The 21,658-nt window shown below is 36.0% G+C and overlaps 2 protein-coding genes across 3 annotated transcripts; one reads left to right on the top strand and one right to left on the bottom strand.

Annotated features, from left to right (window-relative positions):
- Window positions 1-2,031: 2,031 nt before the first annotated feature.
- On the bottom strand, window positions 2,032-6,770 carry LOC109245060 (cyanate hydratase). Of its 2 annotated transcripts, XM_019412244.1 has the most exons (4): window positions 6,312-6,758; window positions 4,986-5,057; window positions 3,393-3,501; window positions 2,032-2,385 (listed from the first exon to the last, which is right to left on the bottom strand). In XM_019412244.1, exons 1-4 carry the CDS (start codon window positions 6,584-6,586, stop codon window positions 2,344-2,346), a joined length of 498 nt encoding a protein of 165 aa, XP_019267789.1. In that variant the 5' UTR covers window positions 6,587-6,758; the 3' UTR covers window positions 2,032-2,343. The 2 variants fall into 2 exon arrangements, with proteins under 2 accessions (XP_019267789.1, XP_019267788.1); XM_019412243.1 differs by lacking the exon at window positions 2,032-2,385 and having other exon boundaries at window positions 2,873-3,501; window positions 6,312-6,770.
- A 7,516-nt stretch (window positions 6,771-14,286) lies between these two features.
- Window positions 14,287-18,703, top strand: LOC109245058 (pentatricopeptide repeat-containing protein At5g66520-like). Its single transcript, XM_019412242.1, has 3 exons — window positions 14,287-14,383; window positions 15,034-16,882; window positions 18,037-18,703. The coding sequence occupies exons 2-3, from the start codon at window positions 15,407-15,409 to the stop codon at window positions 18,103-18,105; spliced, it is 1,545 nt and encodes a 514-aa protein (XP_019267787.1). The 5' UTR covers window positions 14,287-14,383; window positions 15,034-15,406; the 3' UTR covers window positions 18,106-18,703.
- Window positions 18,704-21,658: the final 2,955 nt, after the last annotated feature.

Below are 21,658 nucleotides of genomic sequence, written 5' to 3'. Positions count from 1 at the left end.
TGGTTTCCAATCCTATTTGGAATTGGATTCGGTTTATTCCTATTTTGAGTGGGTTTTGGCTTTAAGAGAAAGCACCACTCATGATCTATAAATAGGACAACCTTGGAGAATTATTCTATGCTCATTGATACAAGTCTTTGAAAGACTTAAGCACATAAGAGTGGGTTTTGAGAGAGCTTTCATCAAGAGAGAAGAGAGAAAAAAAGTATTTATTTTGCTGCAGATTTTTATTCCGACCAGCCAACTTCAAATTAAGTTTTCCGATTCGTTAACCGTTGGATCGGGCTGAAATTTTGACTGAGTGTTCATAACATCTTGGTCTTTTATTTGAACGGTGAAGATCGGATTTGGAGGCTCGTAGCATCTGATTTCGAGCCTCGAACAGCAGCTTCGTTTTGTGGATTATACTCTTTCTTCAATTGATTAATTGTTGCTCTTGTTGCTGTTGTTGCTCCGTATTTGGCCCTTGTTGTGTAGCCAATTTGGAGAACTTTTGTAACCCTCTTATTGTTATAGTGGAGCTTTTTGGATCTTTGTGATCCCGTGGTTTTTACCTTCGATTTGAAGGGTTTTCCACGTTAAAATTTGGTGTTCTTTATCTTCTTTATTTTCGGATTTGCCTCTTCCTCGACATAACAAATACCAATTCATGTGCAAAAAGGAAGGGAAAAAAAACAAGAAGAAAAAAAGTAGAGGTGACTTTTAGATCTGCATAGATAAATAAAGATAGAAATTATTTACGAGTAAAATGATAGTAAATCGTATGAATGTGCACATTATAGGAAAGATAAATTCATAAGAGTAGAATAAATTGGGGGTAAGGGTCATTCATTTTGTGGATCATATCAGATGAGATAAGTAGAAGTAAAAGAAAATGATCTAATGTGTATTAAGATTAAGACATTTGAATCTGAATATACATTTGCATAGATTAAGATGTGTATTAAGATCTGAAAATAAATAACTAAGACTGTTTGATTTTTGACATCTAAATGTATAAAATTTATCTTTATTTGAAAATTAATAAACTTAAAAATTCAAATGAAATAACTAATCTAATATTCTATCAATAAAATATATAGTTTTTTAAAATATGATAGTTGTTGGTGGTGATGGCTAACAGGTGAATGCCGACTAGAGGCGGTGGTTGGTGGTAGTTTTGGTTGATGATGGTGGTTCATGCTGGTAGCTAGTAGTGATTGGTAGTGGAGGCGATTATGATTGAGGATGGTGGTGGTGGTTGATGATAGTTAATAATGGCGGGTGGTGGTAATAGTTGTGACTGAGGAAGGTGGTGGGTTGGTGGTGGTAGGTTATAATGATGGGCAGCGTCGGTTGTGGTTGTTGATGGTGATGGGGTGGTCAGTTGTGATAGTTGAGGTGGATGAGTGTTGATTGTGGGGGAGAATGATGGTGGTCAGAGTGGTGGGGATAGTGGGTGGTGATGGTCGATAATGGTGGCGGCTATGATTGAGGATGATGGTGACGTGGTGGTGGTGGTGGTGGTTGAGTATGATGGTGGTGGCGACATGGTGGTAGTTGATAATGATAGGCAGTGGCGGCAGTTAATAATGAATATGTGATAGCATCTTAATGAAATTAAGTCTCTGTTATAGATCTTAATCATACAGACCTATTCAGACCCATTAAGTGGTTGTAAAGTAAAAAAAACAAACACACTTAATGATTAAGATCTGAATAATGAAGATTCAGACTTAAAAAACAAACGCACTTAATGTCTGAGATCTGAATGATTAAGATTCAGACCTCTATTAAGTGCAAACAAATGAGGCCTTAGTGCTTGTAGAAATGACACCAGGTAGCCACTCTAAAAGGTTGCTATTTAGAAATTAGCCAGTGTGTCCTGAATTTCAATTTTTCAGGACAAAAATATAATGAGTTGTCCTGAAGTTAAGATTCTTTGTTTAAAATTTCAGGACAAAATAAGTATTGGCTAATTTCTAAATAACATTCCTGAAAATGGCTATTTGTGCACTTACTCCGAGGGTATTAGTTTCACAAGACATGTTATTCAGTTATGCACACAAAAACAGTGCATTGAGTTTTCATTCATTAAACACACATACATGTAGAACATAATAATATCTGCCAACCCAAACACATATATATGAAAGTTATCAAATCTTGGCAACTCAAATACATATATATAAATACTATTTGCATTTGGCAATTCAAAACTCGACTAACACGAGTGACTATTATTCAGCCAAGCTGAGAACATCGACGAGTAGAAAAGAAAAGAAGATCAGTATAAGAACATAATCAATCTTCATTGGTGAAAAAGATCAACAGCTTGACGCGAACTGCTTATACTAACTACGCTTATTCCTTCCGCATTAACCTTGACACCATATGCTCAGATTTCTGAAAAGAAAAGAAAAAAGTGTTAGCAGATTATATCACTGACATTGTGCTATAGAACCGAACTACAGAATCAAGCAGACTAGATATAATTGTGTTTGGCAGTAACTTGATCAGACACAAAATCTGTTCAGATGATCTCAGAGCTACTCATTGTATATAGACCCTTGGCGTAACTGGTAAAGTTGTTTCCACGTGACCAGGAGGTCATGTGTTCGAGCTGTGGAAACAGCGCAGAAATGTAAGGTAAGAGGATTGCGTACAATAGAGCCTTGTGGTCCGACCCTCCCCAGACCCCGCACATAGCGGGAGCTTATTGCACCGGGATGCCCTTTTTTTTAAGAATTGACTCTATACACCTTAATTATCACATTCCACCAGTTGTTTAAACAGACAGTCCTACAATATTATACAGCACACCTTGCCTTTCTGTGAACATTTGAGTATAAAACTGTGACTAGTATTTTGCACAGATCAGTTGATACGGAATTTGTTTTGGCAGTTGCAAATCACTGATGTTATCTGATTTATGTGAACGTATTACACCACATTTGAACTTGAATATCCATTTGATATCAAGTATGTAACTTCTTGAAGTTTACAATACGGACAGGTTCTTCAAAACTGTAGAAAAGCTCAGATAGAAGAAGAAATGCTAAAACTTTTTGAAAAGGATGTGACGAAAGCATGTTATTCTATTGATTGCTGCAGCGACGAGCTCTCTGATTAGTTAACTAAAGCACAATTGAGATCAGACACTCGGCGCTGAAATTATGCACCACTTTGTAGTGCTGGCTCATACGGAATATGCAGTTGCAGAAGCCTTTATAATCAGATCAAACAAACAAAAGATCAAGATCTCTACATAAGATGAATCTTCTATTCTGTCGCACTTTGTAGGTGGGAAGTGAGTGGGGCAGGAACGAGAAGGGCCTAATGATTGGTCGTTTCTGTAGACAATAATTTGAAGAAACAAACTTTACAATTATGACATGTAAAAGGAAACTAACCTGCTCAGTGTGTGGCAGATACTTTCCATCAAAAGTCACAACAACACGATCCTTCCCATCCACACCTTTGACTTTATCAACTGAGCAGAAAAAGTCTATAGCTGACATGCTAAACATCAAGAGTCGAAAGTTTAGATCTCATTTATCAGCTCAATACAAGAACATCATGTGCAGGAAGCCTAGTGAAAGTGCCCTTGCATGTGTTTAACAATTAACAGTAATATAAAATTGCATGCAACACACACACATAGCTCCTTATCAAAAACACACACACACACACACACACACACACACACATAGCTCCTTATCAAACACACACACACACACACACACATAGCTTCAATTACGAAGAGTAAATTGTTAAAATATCTGTGAAAGTGAACACTCCATTTTGGTTGTGTATCACTATAAAGAACTAAGAATTGAGATCAGCATTACTAGAGCATGATCTAAGAAAATTAGAGCTAAAGAATGAATACACTCCTAGAGCAATACAACACTTCAAGCCCGATAATAGTTTCCATTTAGCTAACAAAAACTAGACAAAGTATGTCAATGACTCAGAATTGAAGATGGTTAAAACAAGATAAGTCAATCTAGCCAAATAAAGAGTGTGTCATTGGTTAGTTCTTTAAGATTCATGCTATCAAAAGAAACAGAAATAGACAGTAGAATTTCTTTTAGCTCCTCCCTTCGAAATGTGGCCATGACTCATAATATCCTCTGCTCTTGTTTATCTTTTATAAATTGCTAGCCAATTATAATCTCTTACTGTTTACACACAACATGTATGCAGCAGTGATGAATAGTTCATGCTAGTTGTATATACAATCTAGTTATGTCGAGTAGTCTGATTCACCAGACAAGATAAAGTCACTATAAAGACCACAAGATTATAATAAGATTATGAAGGAGAATACACTAAGGGTATCCGATTGATGATTAATAAATGCAAGGCGGACGAGCCGGAAAAACTTTTCTTACATTTGACTCATCAGTTAACTGTGAAATTGCAGTTGTACTTTTCTTTTTCAATATTAATCCATTCAATCGGGTAGAGGATAATGGGGACGAGGCACGGTTAGAGAGCTTGGGTTTGTGAACGAGAAAGCATACTGGCGGGTGAGTGCTAGAGGGAGGTAATTTTAATCCTAAGGAATCGGATATCATTCCTAACCCCCTTAGCAAAAAGCACTAAAGTCTAAACAAATGGCAGATAAGGGATTATAATCTCCTCGTTATCTAGTTCATTATCCAGCAATCAAAAACATTATCGCATAGCACTATAGCAGCTAGTTGCTCTAAACACGCCGTGCAAGTTCTAATTCATCTCCAAGTGGCTTCTTATGAAACATGACTTGCAATAAACCAGAGACGAACTTATGCAAGTCAGAGTAGTTAACATCAGAGGCAATTCATAAGGGTTCACAAGACCCGACGCTCCTGAAGTTTAAAGGCAGAGGGCATTTCCAGAGTATGAATCTAAACACATGCATGGAGCCACATACAAGAAAAGGTTGTATAGCCAAATTGCTTTTGAATCAGTAAAATAAGCACAAGTATTTAATTAGTATGTTAAGTGGAGTGACTTACATGCCATCGCCAAATTCTTCGTTAATAATTTCCTTGATACTCTCACCAAAATGCATGACGGCTTCATTCAATCTGTTGAAGAGACAAAATAATCGAATTTAGTCTTGACATGCAACAACACAAAGCTTTCCAAAAAACTTTGCCCAAAAGGTCTCGCTGACAACTTAACAACACTTAAGCACTGCTAATGCTGTTACCTAATAATCTAATGATTTCACAGGAACAAAGAAATGGAAAGTTAGCAGCTTTCTCACATTCCGTTCCTTCTGTGTTTTCTCCCTGCCCCGGTATCTCCACTAACAACACTTTATGTGATGCTGGCGAAGGCAGATTCAGGGTTTAAAGACAGTGGGTACACCACTTAATATATATTCATAATCTTAACAAGTTTCTTTATATATTATATAAAAATATACAGTCTGAGTACAAAGCAGTAAGTGCGCGTGCACCACTGGTTATATTCCGGATCTGTCTCTGGCTGCTGGACATGTCAATGTTATACCAGAATTTTTCACTTTCTAACTAGGACTATAACTTTCATCCAATCTCTACGTAAGAATTTCAAATTTCCTGTATGCCACATATTCCTCTAGTTTTATCAACTTTCATACATTATAGCAAGATAAAAGCTTTTCAGATAATGAACAGTCAAAAAACAATGAAGTGGATAACTTTATATGATGGTTTATCGAATCAAGTTAATAGTAATATCCGGTTTTTCCAACCCCACATCCTACTCTAGTTCAATCAGCTACCATATACCATTGAACTCATTGTTCTATAACGTCAAAACTCTAATTCTAATTAACCCTCGAAATCCAAAAATAAGGCCATTTCCTTGAATTGGGCGTTTTCTGTTTTTTCATGGGAAACTCCACTGATACTATTAAAGAAATTAAGTTTGTTTATCTCACTTAACTTTGAATCCGTTATATCAGATTTTTCCAGTATTCCCAGTCCCATTTTACTCTAATTCTATCAACAACCACACACCATAAAGATCAAATCTTTATAGAAAATCAAAAATCAAGAAATGGGTGAAGCGGGCCACCTGTAAACATTGAGTATTGAATCAAGTTAACAAGAATTTCAAGTTTTTTCCTATCCCCGTCTTACTCTAGCTCTATCAACTACCATACACCATAAAAATCAAATCTTTATACAACAATAACAACGCTTCAGTCCCAAACAAGTTGGGGGATCAGTTTGGGGGATCAGTGAGGATTCATCATAAAATTGACTAGTTTTACGCCGGCAGCCAACCAAAGATTAAATCTTTATATAAAAATAAAATAAAAAAATCAAGAAATGGGTGAAATTGGCAACCTGTAAACAGTGGGGTCTTGAATTAAATTAGGGTCATAAGACCTTAAGGGTGCCTCCATCATATCATGAAGTTGTTCATCAGATAACGAGGGAAGTGCAGCCTTAAGCTTTGGAGCAGTTTCAGGTTTGAGCTGAGCTTGACGTCTCAAAAGCTGAGCAACATACACATTTGTGAGACCAGTTTCTTCTGCTATTTGACTAAATGTTTTGCCAGATTTTTGTTTCACTGACATAAGTGATGCCACCATGTTTGCTTTGTTGCTTTGCTTCTCCATTTTTTTAAACTTTTGTTATATGCTGCCAAGGGAAGAGGGGTTGCGGATATATGTAGCTATAGGGGTGGTGATTAGATTTTGGGACCCAATTATCCTACTAGTACTACTTTGCAAAGTCCAATTTGATAAGAAATTTCAGTAGGAGAAAGGGTGGTAATTTTGAGTTTTGGCTCTGACTACTAATTGGACCTTTAGTACTTCAACAGTCCTACTTCTCTTTATCTCTGTTTTGTACTATATTCAGCTCATTTGGGAATATTTGTTGGTATTCCTCCATTAAATATTACTACTACTTCATAATTAATTACTCTAATCAAGAAGAGACAAATGTCATAAAATTCTAAAAAATCAGAAATCAGGTACTCCCTCCGATCCAAAATAAGTGATTTTTTTGAATGCTTTCACACAAATTAAGAAATCCACCTTTTAACATTAATTAGCAACGAAATTGACCATATTAACCTTTACTATCTCACATAAACACTCCTAATACATATTCCAAGACCATTTACTTCAAGGACAATGTAGGAAAAAAATAATTAATTCATTCTTGAAATCTGGAAAAATTACTTATTTTGGACCACAAGAAAAATGTTAAAAAATCACTTATTTTGGACCGGAGGGAGTATAGTCAAACCTTTTTATAATAACATTATTTGCTCTGCTACTTTTTTGGCTTTCTATAGTAATTGACTATTATACACCTATAATAATATTTGACGTTTAGATATTATTTGTCTGTTATAGATAAAAATTGTTCAAGAATCAATTTTTACCCTTTTTTGATGAAACATATAAAACAAAAAAAATATTCAACTTTAAAATCTCAAAAGATATGAATATTTTATTAAGAAATATTAAGAAAGCTAATATATTATTAATAAATTTATAACTAAATTTGTAAAAGATTTAAACTTTTGTGCAATAAAACGAAAACTTTAATGAAATATTGATTATGGAAGTAAGATAATATTTTTTTATCATACATGATGCATTAAAGTTTTAAAATATTTGGTCAAAATCATTAGATTCGTAATTGGTAATCTTAGAGATTTTATATAGCTATTTTAGAGGGGTAATTTTACAAAGAGCATACTGTTATAAAGATGAATGTTATTGTTATAGATAATAAGAATGCAGTGACATAATATATATGTATATAGATGAGTAGAAAGTTCTAGATTATAAAAGTCAGTTAGTTAGTTAAATGGTTAGTTAGTTAGTTAGTTAGTTAAAAGTTGTTCTATATATATGTACATAGACATTGTACAAACTAACTCTCATATATGAAATCATTTGTCTTATGCAATATTTCTCTCTCTAAACTCTTATCTCCAATTCTCCTCCGCCGATTAGGGTTCGTTAATTGTTCCCAAATTCACATGGTATCAGAGCTTCCAATTGCGATTGTGAGTGTGCATTGTAGATTCTGGAAGATCCTGTTCGATCTACGACACGATCCACAAGTGAATTGAAGAAATTGAGAGCTCAACAATGACAACAAAGACAGATTTGGATCACAATCATCCAATGTTTCTTCATCCTTCAGATACGACAGAGCTCCGATAATATCGATCCAACTGACTGTTCAGATAATTACACCACCTGGAGTAAAGCGATGGAAATCAAATTGCTTGGGAAGAACAAGTTAGGGGTAAGTCGACGGGACTCTAAAAAGAGGGATTTTGATAGAGAACTAGGTCATCAATGGGATTGTTGTAATGTCATTTTCTTAGGATGGATCATGAGCTCAGTATCGAAGGAATTTATAAAAGGGATAGTGTATGCTCTTAGATAGTTATGTGTAATAGTCCTAGTCCTATATGTAGTTGGAGTAGAATATGTCTTAAATCCATATGTAGTAGGAGTATAATATGCCCTAATCCCACATGTAGTAGGAGTAGAATATGTATTATATATAGGACTCATTGTATCATTGTTAAAATATCAATAATATATTTTCTCCCGTGCTTTATCACATGGTATCAGAGCTTCAGTGAGAAAATTAACGTGTCGTCATTCCAGCGACATCCGGGAAGAAAGATCTCATCGCCGTGCAATTTTTCGGAAACTTCGTCTTGTTTCCAGGGTTCATCACTTCTACAGTGGTACTGTGCATATACCAATACCACCATCAGATCTGAAACCCTTGTGCGACCAAACCCCGGAAACTCCAATTCCATATGAACAGAAAAGTCAGTCACCGTGCGTCTTTCCGGTTGATGACTCAAGATTGATTTGCATTATCTCCTCATCGGTAAATGTTGTATGAAAATCAATACTACCATCTTGTTCGAAAAAGTCAGGCGACAAAACCCCAGTTATTCGCTCTGGCAGAAAGTCACGCGCCTCCATGTGCCGCTAGAACTAGGGTTTCGGCGAGCTACAGCAACTTTTCGGCTCATGTGGGCCATTCCGGCCACTTTTTGAGAAAACTTATTCAGAACAACTTACTCGTCTAGTGATTCCAAGCCTACCCATATAAATTACATCAAATTCTGATAACTTTTATTTTTTCCGGCGTGAACATTGCAATTTCAGTTTTGTTGCTTAGGGGGAGCCTAGTGGCCTTGTATGTAGAATGATCAGCTTGCAGATATTTTCATCAAGTTTCTCACTGGTCCTCGTATTAGTTACATATATAACAAGCTCGATACATATGATTTGTATGCACCGGTTTGAGAGGGAGTCTTAGATAGTTATGTGTAAATAGTCTTTGTCTTATATGTAGTTGGAGTAGAATATGTTCTAATCCCATGTGTAGTAGGAGTATAATATGTCTTAATCCCATATGTAGGAGGAGTAGAATATGTATTATATATAGGACTCATTGTATCATTGTTAAAATATCAATAATATATTTTCTCCTGTGCTTTCTCACATATGCTAAAAATGCTAGGGAATTTTGGGAAGATCCGAGGGAGCAATTTGACAAAGTGAATACTTAACGAATCTATCAGTTGCATAAAGAAATAGCAACAATCACTCAAGGAACATATAATGCGTCATTATATTTTTCCAAACTGCGCAACCTCTGGGATGAATATCTGGCAAGTTGGCAGCAAGCACTTCCTCCCCTCTTTGTGTGGAAAAGCTTCTGAAATTTGACAACATAGTACCACCTCCATGTGACTGTGCAAGGTCTAAGAACTTCATTGAATTTATGCAAAAGCAGAAAGTTTTGCAATTTTTGATGGGACTAAATGAGACCTATGATCATGCTAGGAGTCAAATTCTTATGACTAGTCCCACACCAAACATAAATAAAGCTTACTCAATGCTAGTTGAGAGAAAGTCAGAGGTCAATGGCTAACACCATGACAACAGGGCATGGAAATGAACCTACAGCTCTTTTAGCTGGTAAGAGTGATGAGTAACAGAACTACCAAAGACCAAAGAGGAAGTGGAATGTTCAGCGTGACTATTGCAAAATGAAGGGACACACAAAGGAAGAATGTTACAAATTAATTGGATATCCTGCAAGCTTCAAAGGAAAGAAGAAAATGAACATGAACACTGCATATAATGCATGTGCTGAGAATGTTCATCCAAACATAACTGTTGGGAATGCAGGAAATACTGGACAGTTTGAGGGATCTAATAAAGAAGAGATGGCTAGAGCACCATAACTGACCACATAACAATATGATCAGATTATGAAGGTGCTGAGTATGAACACTAATCGAGAACCACCACAGGAAAATATAGCCAACATGGCAGGTAATGCTTACTCATTTCTTCTTGATATAGCAAAGGCACATTGGATAATAGATACAGGAGCAACCAATCATATGATCGCAGATCTAAGACTGTTAAGTAACATTAAAGCAGTTGATACTACATACACTAAGAAGGTAAATTTTAAAATGGAGAAGTAGCACAGGTTACACATATTGAAAACTGCAGAATAACAGGCATAGAGGAGGTCAAAAATGTCTTGTTTATACCAGATTTCAATACAATCCCGTGTCAGTTTCTAAAGTAACAAAAGATCTTAAGTGTTTAGTTGCATTCTACCCTGATTTCTAATTATTCCACTAGGGAGTGAAGGGGATTGGTAAAAAAAAAGATGGGCTTTATCTGCTAGTTTCACAAATATACAATCTAGTAGAACCAGGGGGCAAAAGAACTACAAAATGACTAATAGTACAAGAGAACAAAGAAAAAGCTATGATCTGGCACAAAAGGCTGGCACATGCTTCAGGAGGTTCTATGAAAAGTCTTATAGGATACAACTTAGAAATTTGTTAGTCTGTAGTACATAAGTGTATGTCTATTAGCTAAACATCACAGATTATATTTTTTTTAAGTACTAGCAGATCAAGTAAGGTGTTTCAGCTACTAAATTTAGATGTTTAGGATCACTATAATGCACCAACTTTTGATGAAAACAAATATTTTCTAACAGTTGTAGATGATTATTCTCGTGTGACATAGATTTCTTTTTGTTGAAATTCAAATCAGATGTTATAATAGTTTTGAAGAACTTCATTAAAATGATTTCCAATCAGCTTAATACTGTAGTTCAGACAATTAGATCTGATAATTGAGGGGAGTTTGTGAACTCATAAATGCAAGAACTGAGTAAATCTTTGGGAATTATACATCAGAAAATATGTGTTTACACACCCCAACACAATGGGGTGGCAGAGAGGAAGCACATACATCTACTTGAGGTTGCAAGAGCAATAAGGTTTCAAGGTTACACCCCTCTCAGACTTTGGGGTCATTGCATATTGGCTGTAGCTTACGTGATAAACAGACTACTATCTGTAGTTCTTGAAAGTAAATCACCTTATGAAGTGTTCTTTAACAAGAAACCTTCTATAAGTCATTTAAGGACTCTAGGATGTCTTTGTTTTGCTACTGCATTACCACGGGGAGATTAGTTTGCCAGTAGGGTAGTTAAGGCAGTATTTATGGGATATTTTAGTGTAACCAAAGGTTACATTCTATATGACTTGGAGAAACATCTATTCTTTGCAAACAAGGATGTCATTTTTAGAGAGAATGTCTTCCCATTTCAGCTCCAGTCATTAGAGATAGATAAAACAATAGATCCTTTTCTCATGCATGATGATAATAGTTTGCCAGCAGCTTCAACAATACCAAGTCCACCTGTATTTAAGTCGACTACAGCAATTGATCCTGCAACTGTCGCAGGAGATATCCCCATAAATACCCAGAATGCTTCACCTTCTGAAGATGTTTATGAGAATGATAGCCTTCAGGATACTTCTACCTCACATGAGCCACTAGACTCAGATGAACCTGTAGAGGAAATATTTCCAGCCACAAGCAATATTGACACTGGTGCCCCTCTAAGGAGATCTCAAAGAGGCTCCAAGGAGCCTGTATGGATGACAGATTATGTCACCAACAAACCTTCTACTAGCTCAATTCTATATCCTATTGAAAACTCTGTCAACTATGATAGGTTATCATCATCTTATCACACATATCTTGGAGCTTTTTCAGAAATCACAGAACGTAAGAACTTCCAGCAGGCCTCCCAAGATAAAAGATGTGCAGAAGCAATGTAGGCAGAAATTCGAGCATTACAGGAGAATAATACCTGGAAATTGGTTAAACAACCATCAGGAAAGAGACCTATAGGATGCAAATGGGTGTACAAAGTGAAACTCAAGAATAATAAAGAGGTACAAAGATTTAAAGCTAGGCTAGTAGCTAAAGGTTATAACCAGAGAGAAGGATTAGATTATAATGAGACCTTCTCTCCAGTGGTTAAGATAGCTACTGTCAGGACTGTTTTTTCAATTGCTGCTATGCAGAATTGGTTTGTTCATCAACTAGATATGTACAATGCTTTCTTGCAAGGAGACCTTCATGATGAGGTCTATATGAAACTTCCACAGGGTATTACAAGTTAGGGGGAGCCAGGTGTGGTCTGCAAACTTGTAAAATCCTGCTATGGGCTTAAACAAGCTAGTAAGCGGTGGAATCCGAAATTAACATAAGCACTATTGCGTTCTGGTTTTCATCAGATTAGCCTAGATCACTCCCTGTTCATCAAACAATAGGAATCAGACATTGTTGTGCTTCTAGTCTATGTGGATGACATGCTAGTGACAAGAAGCAACCTACGCCTGATTGAATATGTTATTTAGTTATCAAATATAAATGAAGCTGGTTGAACAACACGTTCATGGTATAATGATCTATAAATAATTGTTGATCATTAATTAGGGTGGCTCAATGAGACTGGTGACTTAAAACTAAAATATATTAAAAGAACCTAAAATTTCATACATAAAATTCATATAATATTTAGACAAAAAAAGTCTACATGGCTTTGATCTAGTGGTGAGATAGCAACATATAATGTGTGAGTTAGGTGCACGTCATATTGAACGTTCCCCTATACAAAAATATAGCATTTAGTGAAAATGGTAAAAGGGTTGAGCCTATTATCCATAGTGTTTTGAACTTTACGACACTTGTGGGGATTTCTTAGTTAAAAAAGATGAGACACAAAAGAACTTGCTTTCTGATGGGTTGATCAATCAAATGTGACAAAAATGAATAGCTAATTTAGAGAATCTAAGTTGAAATTAGAAATTAAAATAGTAAAAATATGAAAAGACTATACATAAAGAAATAAAAATAGAATTGATGAGAAGGTAAATATATTACTTAATTTAAATTTTCCCTTAGTCTTGGGCCAGTTCTAGTCATGAGATGACTTTGCACTTACTCTTTTCATTCACAATCTCTCTCTGTTCACCGCTCTCCCTGTGGGTCGAGCCTTCTTTTTAGTTGCCCTCTATAACTAAGTCAGTTGAGCTCTTTCGGCTCATAAACCAAATGTTACTAAAAGTTTTATCCTATTAACTCATTAACAAAAACATTAAAATTTAAAATATTTTATCTAATTGTATAAATACATATTTACTTATATTATATAATGATATAGTAATATTTCATATTTTTAGTGCCTCAAGTATTTGGGGTCTAAGGAAAGAGCTTCACTTACCTTAGCCTAGAGCCTCTTTCGGATACGAACCAAAGCCTAACTTTATTCAAATTTCATAATTGAGGCCTCAATAGGGGAGAAATTCAAAAATAGCCAGATTTACAAGTGGTTGTTCAAAAATAGTCCAGTTTCAGAAGTAATCGAAATTTAGTCACTTTTTATGTAAAGATAAATCTGAGCGAAAACACTGTTCAAAACCCGAAAAATACGCCAGTATATTATGCTGGAGTTCCAGCATAAGTATACTTGAACTCCAACATATTATACTGGAGTTCCAGGATAAGTATGCTGGAAGTTCATACACAAGTGCTCAAATCTCTAGTATATTATGCTGTAACTTTCCGTGTGTTGGAGTTCCAGCATAATATGCTGGAAGTTCATACACAGGTGCACCGAACTCCAGTATATTATGCTGGACCGGTCTCTGTTGCAGCAAAATAGTGGCTATTTTTCATTGACTTGGTAAACGCTGGCTATTTTTGAATGACCAGACCGAAAACTGGCTAGACCGTGCTATTTTTACCTTCAATAGAGCCAAACCATATCCGTTGGTCTGAATTTGAAAACTTGAGACACTCGATTTTCTAACTTCAGACCACCAAAGTGATTTTGAAGCGGCTAAACTTTAAATTCTTTGTAAAAAGTGGCTATTCTTTAAATAGATGTCTTAAAATCGGCTATTTGTGCACTTCGCCATGTTGATAATTTGATATAGAGAAAAAGTTCAAATGCCTTTCGTAACAGTTGGTTTCTTTTGCAATCTTTGATATGCTATAAGAAACTGAAGAGAAGACAATCAATAGGTGAGTTATAAACTCTCTGTTTCTTGTTCTTTACAACATACTTGCTGAGTTTCTGCGTGTTTATGTTTTTGTGTTGGAAATGAGGTGGAATTAATACGTGTATAGTTTGTAGTATGCAGGAAGTAAATTTTTTCCATATCTGTGTTTGAAGGGATGATTAAGAGAATCATCAGTTGCAAGTTTGTAGCTGCTGTAAAGCCTGTTAGTTTAATTGAATGCTAGGTGTTTGTTAAAATGTCTAGCTGGCCGATGGATGTGAGAACAAGAAAAACATATTTTCCTGTTATTAGTTTTTTTTTTTGTTCCATGATGAACAAGTTATCACTTAAGTTACCATGTGTAGGAAATTGGACTTTTTTTTTGTGATTACCGATAAATCCTCGAGGGCCAGCTTGAACAAAACTCATTGGATAATGGGTCCGTCCCTCTACTGCGAGTATACCACTGAACCAAAACCGGGGGGCAAATTGGACTGGCTATTTCTTGAGACTGTAACTTGTGAATTATAATACTTACTTTACTGGATACACCATCTACTCTTGGAAAACCTTAATTCTAAAGTATGGATTTCCAGGCAATTGTCTATTTGTGTTTAGAATTATAATTAATCATTCATTAATATTGTTGCCTTAACTGTTTTTGACTGCCAGGCCGAGTATGTTCTCCTGATCAGCTACATTTGCAAAGATGTGTGGACAAACCAGTCGACTTACATTACAAGAATTTGCACGACACTTGCAGTTAGTATACATTAGTATGATCAATCATTCTCTGCTCTGGTGGTGGTGCAGTAGAATGTATGCAAGTGTAACAAATAACATGTACTAGCTAATCTGGTATAGCCATTAAGGGCTTTGAACCATTATCCCAAGGAACCTCAGACAAATGATCAGTATTTATAGATAGCTGTGATTATGATTTCTATGGTGGTTTGAAAGGAAGGGTCGTGTATTGGAGAAGTCTTAGGACTTGTTTCTGAGATGAGGAATGGACAAAAATGATCTGCCATTTTCACCATTCTAAATGATCCGAATAGCAGTTAGCGAAACTCACTCTGCCTTAACGCCCTTCACACAAAAGTGCAGAACTCTCAACCACCTAAAAGAACTCCATTGCCAACTCCTCAAACACTACCTCCCTGAAACTCCATCAGCCATTACCCCACTTCTTTCATTTGCCGTCAATTCTAGGAATCCTTCTTTCTTTAATTATTTGCGTATTGTGTTTCAAAATCTTGGCTACCAAAGTACTTTTCTGTACAATACCATGATCAGAGGATACATGCAATCAGATTTGCCGATACCAGCAGTTCTATGCTACAAAGATATGCTAAGAGATAAGCTTATTGTAAATAATTATACTTTTCCGCCATTGATAAAGGCTTGTTCAATGATTTTAAATGAGTTTGGTCAACGTGGTTTTTCAGTGCATGCCCATTTGCTGAAAATGGGATTACAACATGACCGGTTTATTGTTGCATCATTGATTGAATTTTATTCCCTAAATCACGAGATGGACAGAGCACGTATGTTGTTTGATGAAATTCCCAACAGAGATGTGGTTATGTGGACCACCATGATTGATGGATATGGGAAAATAGGGGAGGTGGGGAAAGCTAGATTGTTATTTGAAGAAATGCCAGAGAGAAATGTGATTTCTTGGAGTGCAATGATGGCAGCATATTCACGGGCTAGTGATTTTAAGGAGGTGCTTTGCTTGTATCGAGGGATGGAAGAAGACGGTCTTAAGCCAAACGAGTCTGTTCTTGTGAGTGTTCTCACGGCTTGTGCTCATCTAGGTGCACTGGCACAAGGTCTTTTGGTACATTCATTTGCTAAGCATTATAATTACAAGTCAAACCCAATATTGGCTACTGCATTAGTTGACATGTACTCTAAATGTGGTAGAATGGAGTCCGCTTCATCAGTTTTTGAAGCGATGACTTATAAGGATACTGGAGCATGGAATGCCATTATATCAGGCTTTGCAATGAATGGAAATGCAGTGAAATCGGTTCAATTGTTCGATAGGATGATAGCAAGTGGGAATCGGCCAAATGAAACCACTTTTGTTGCTCTGCTCTCTGCTTGCACTCATGCAGAAATGGTCGACGTCGGTCTTTCTCTATTTGCAAGAATGGGCAGTGTTTATGGAGTTGAACCCAGGTTTGAACATCGCGCATGTGTGGTAGACCTGTTAGCAAGAGCTGGCAAGCTCGAGGATGCTGAGAAGTTCATTGAGGAGAACATGGGAGGGATAGAGAAAGTGGATGCTAATGTGTGGGGAGCTTTACTTGGTGCTTGTAGGGTATATGGTAATGTTGAAGTAGGTGATAGGATATGGAGAAAGCTGTCTAACATGAAGGTAACTGACCATGGTACTTGTGTACTTGCATACAATATATACAAGGAAGCTGGTCGAGATATAGAAGCTAAGTGTGTTAGGAAATTGATCGAGGAGATGAGGATAAAGAAGCAGCCTGGATGTAGCGTCATAGAGGTAAATGATATAGCTGAGAAATCCCTTCCAAGTGATCTATTAGTACATCCTAAGTGACAACAAGTCTGTAACTTGCTTAGTCGTTGCCTAATATAATGTATCTTATTGATTGAATATGATACTAAATGGTCAGATTATAGACAAAAGTAATGTGTTTCTTTTCGTTTGTTTTTCTTCTGAAACTAAGTTGCTCCATATTATGTAAATGACCTGTGGAAATTGGTAATCAGATTCAGAGTGGTTCTGATGCTAAGCTATGTGGTTCCTAAGATTGCTGCCGACCAGATTGATTAATTACTTGAACAACCTGTGCGTCATTTGATTCATTGCTGGGTATTTGCATCTATACCCGCTTTTTGGGTCACGTTTTAACTTGTGCCCGCTTTGGAAAAAAATTTGCAAGCGTACCCGCTTTTTCGCGTAACTTCAGCATACGGGGCTGAAGTAGCAAAGGCAATCACGCAAAACTTCAGCATTCTAGTAGACGGGCCTGAAGTAGCAAGTGTGCTGAAGTTTTTGTTTGTGATTGCTGAACTTAGGCATAGTAGCTGAAGTTTTGTTCTCTATTTGCTGAAGTTTTTGTTTGCAATTGCACTAAATAAGCTGAAGTTTTTTGTCCTGGATTCATTAGTTTTGTCATTAAGCTTTTTCAAAAACTTCAGCAGAAGATGCTGAAGTTATTTAGTTCATTTATAAAAACTTCAGCACCAAATAAGCTGAAGTTTTTTTGTCTTGGATAAGCTTTTTCAAAAACTTCAGCAGAGATGCTGAAGTTATTTAGTTCATTTATAAAAACTTCAGCACTAAATAAGCTAACGTTTTTTTTTGTCCTTGATAAGTTTTCAAAAACTTCAGAACAGAGATGCTGAAGTTATTTAGTTCATTTGTTAAAAAAACTTCAGCTTATTTAGTGCCTGAATTTTTATAAAAAGTGAAATTTTTAAGACATGCCGTCTCCCCCAGATTGTGATCAGTTTCATGTTTTCTAGAAAAACCACGAATGTGAGTTGAGCAAGTTTTTTGAATGCTTAGTATGATTGTATTTTTGAGCTATAGTAGCAGATGCATAGATAATATCATTTCATTTGACAGTAAACTAGTAATGCAGCATAGATTTCCCTCACATTTTTCACACATTCCCACCCGCTTCACAGACAATTGCTTCGACACTCTCAGTTCTACACACAGAAGAATCAAAGAAGAATCAAATACTGCTCCATTGATCCAATTGCCTCTAATATCTACTGAAGAAGCAGAATGTTCAGCAGCTGTGGCACAATACAGAAAGCAAAAAGATGAAGAAAGAGAGAGCGAGAAGCTTCATAAAACCCTCATGAACTTGATATACGAGTCATCAGGATTCAACATATATCTGTATTACTGTATATTCATAGCAGCACCAACAACAACAGAAGAAAGAAGAAGAAGAAGAAAACGAAGGAGGAGAAAGGGGGTTGAAGTTGTTTAAAAAGTGGGTACAAGTTAAAACTTTTAAAAAAAATGGGTATAGGTTTGGCGCCCCGTGCAACTTTTACTTCATTGCTATCTTGCAGTTTTATGCTTTGTGGCCCATTCTTACAATTTCAACAGTGTGTATCTATGATGAAAGTGTTCATAGTAAATCGAGCATCACAGTATGGTTGATTTGTTTTCGATTCGCCCCGACCCCCTTGCCCCTTATCTTTCTTTTTGTCTTTTCTTGTTTTATTTTCGACTTGTGTCACCCATCTTTTGATGCTCTAGGTCTTTAAGCATGCGTTGCATGTGGTTGTAATGAAAATACAGTCAAACCTCTCTATACCAGTATTGTTTGTATTGATATTTTTTGGCTTTTATAGTGAATGACTGTTATACACCTATAACAATGACTGTTATACACCTATAACAGTATTTGACGTTTAAATTTTTTGGCTTTAATAAACAAAAATTATTCAAGAATCAATTATCACGAAAATTATTCAAATTTAAGTATTCAAAAGACATGCATATTTAACTAATTAAGTATTTTTAAGAAAGTTAATACATTATTAATAAATTTATAATTAAACGTACAAAGATTTAAACTATGAGGCACACATTTTAAAGCTACAAGAAGATTAATTCTTTCAAGGTTGATGGAAGATCTCTATAATTGTAGCTTGTTCTGTAGATTCCAGTCTCTTACTAGCAATATAACGTTTGAATTGGCGAAGATTTATGTTCAAATTTTCAGCAAAAAAGTATCTGATAGCTTTCCCTTGAAGACAGTCTAATAGCTTAACAATTGAATTTTTTATCTTAGTTCAAGTAGTAGTAGGTTGAGGTCAATATCTTTAAACTTATTATTGGTATTCTTAGAGATTCTACATGGCTATTATAAATGGGTAATTTTACAAAGAGCGTACCACTATAAAGATGGATGTTGCTTTACATGTAAAAAGTTGTTATAGAGAGGTGAATATAACATAAAAAATCTGTTCGAGAAAAAACTTACCTTTTATAGCGAATGATTGTTATAGATGTTCTTATAGAGAGGTTTGACAATATAATAAAACAGTCAGACCTCTCTATAACAACATCCCTATATAACAACAATTCGCTATAAAAGCCAAGTTTTCTTCAGAACCGGTTTTTAAGTTATATTTTACCTCTCTATAACAACTTTTTACCTATAACAACAACAATCATATTTATAGCAGAACACTCTTTGTAAAATTACCCCTCTATAACAACCATATAAAATCTATAAAATTACTAATAATAATTCTAAAAACATGCACACAATCTTTTCCATTAACTAAAGCTTATATCTTGCATAAGATATAAGATTTGAAGATTTGCATATGATATCTTTTTCATTCGACAAGTTTCAAAAAATAATTAGATAGAAAATTTAACTATTAAGCTCTTAGATTGTCTTCAAGAAAAAACTATTGGATACCTTTTTGCCGAAAATATGGACACGAATCTTCGCCAATTCAAGCGTTATATGGCTAGTAAGAGAGTCAAATCTACGAAACAAGCTGCAATTACAACGTTCTTCTATCAATCTTGAAAAAAATTATTTTTTAGGTAGCTTTAAAATGTCAACCTTAGAGTTTAAATCTTTAAAATTTTAGTTATGAATTTATTAATAATGTATTAGCTTTCTTCAATATTTAACGAGTGAATTAGGTATATCATGTGAGATTTTAAATTAGAATAATTTTCTTATCTTTTACTCCGTAACATTAAAAAAGGAAAAATAATTCATTTTTGGATAAAAAATTGTAACAGCCAAGAAATATTTAAATGTCAAATACAGTCATATGTGTATAACAACCATTCACTATAAAAGCAAAAAAATATCGGAACAAACAAGGCTATTATAGAAAAAGTTGACTGTGTATGTTTATGAAATGTGGCCAAGTATGGTAAGTTTAAATTTGACACAAAGTGTTGTCACGACCCGAAACACGCACTGGTCGTGATGGCGCCTCTCGTGAAGACAAGCCCAGCCAACTAACCCAAGTAAACTCTTTCAAAATAAGTAAACATAAATGAATAGTAAGGTACGCCTAAATGACTTTAATTAACAATATTTACAACCCCAACACAGCCCGACCGGGTGTCACAAGTCACGAGCATCTAAGGAAGCCTGAACACTGCTACAGGGCCAATAATATACTAAACAGAATCTGAAATCAGAAGACAAAGTCTGGTGCCGTGAACGCTGGCGGTCACCTTGCTCAGCTACAATAGATATACCTTCAACCAGCTCAAAACCCGCTACCGGGTGTATAATACCTGCATCTGCACGCGAGGTGCAGGGAGTAAAGTGAGTACTCCAACTCAGTGAGTAATAGAAGTAAATAATAACTGAGCAGCAAGAAATCACGTAAAGCAACCAACGGGATGTACAGAAGCCGGGTACAGTTTTCGAGAAAACAGTGAAATTAGAGAACTCTTTAGAAAGGTTTCAGCTCAGTTCAAATCTCTTTTGAAAATGGTCCTTTCAATAATTATGAAAGCTGTTCAAAATAGTTAGTGCTGATTAGCACAGAAAATCCGCCCCTCGGGCACAAATACCACAGCATAGCAGGTAAAAATGCAGATAAGTATGCAAGATGAGCACATAAAAGTTCGCCCCTCGGGCATGAATTTCGTTACTAGTCAGTCATTGTTACCTGACCGGTCAGCCATTGTTACCTGACCAAAATGCGTATTACAGTGCCATTGTTACCACTGGTCAGTCATTGTTACTTGACTGGTCAGTCATTGTTACCTGACCAAAACGCGTATGACAGTGTCATTGTTACCACTGTCTAAAATTTAACCGCTCTAGATGGGTACCTGCGCTCACTGTGGGGGTGCAGACTCCGGAGGGGCTCCTACAGCCCAAGCGCTATATCATCATAAGGCCTGAAAGCCTGTACATATCAACATGAGGCCTGAAAGCCTTCTCACAGCACACTCGAGGCCTGAAAGCCTCCTCACAATACACTTGAGGCCTGAAAGCCTCCTCACAATACACTCGAGGCCTGAAAGCCTCCTCACATCACTCAGCATATCCTCACATATGGCCCTCGGCCTCAATCAGTCCAAAAATAATCATAAGCCCCTCGGGCATCAGTAAAGAAACAATAATGCCAGCTCAAACAGTAGTTCAAATATCAGTTAAAACTCTAGGTTGAGTAAAAATATAGCTGAGTTCATGAAACAGTGTAATGACAATGGACTGAGTTCAAATAATATTTCAAATAGTGAGGAAAACAGTGATGATAGCTCATAGGGAGTTCAAACAGTCGGCAATAAGCC

This window comes from Nicotiana attenuata, unplaced genomic scaffold (genome assembly GCF_001879085.1).
Source record: "Nicotiana attenuata strain UT unplaced genomic scaffold, NIATTr2, whole genome shotgun sequence".
NCBI lineage: Eukaryota > Viridiplantae > Streptophyta > Magnoliopsida > Solanales > Solanaceae > Nicotiana > Nicotiana attenuata.
This window is presented reverse-complemented; position numbering and strand designations above follow the sequence as displayed.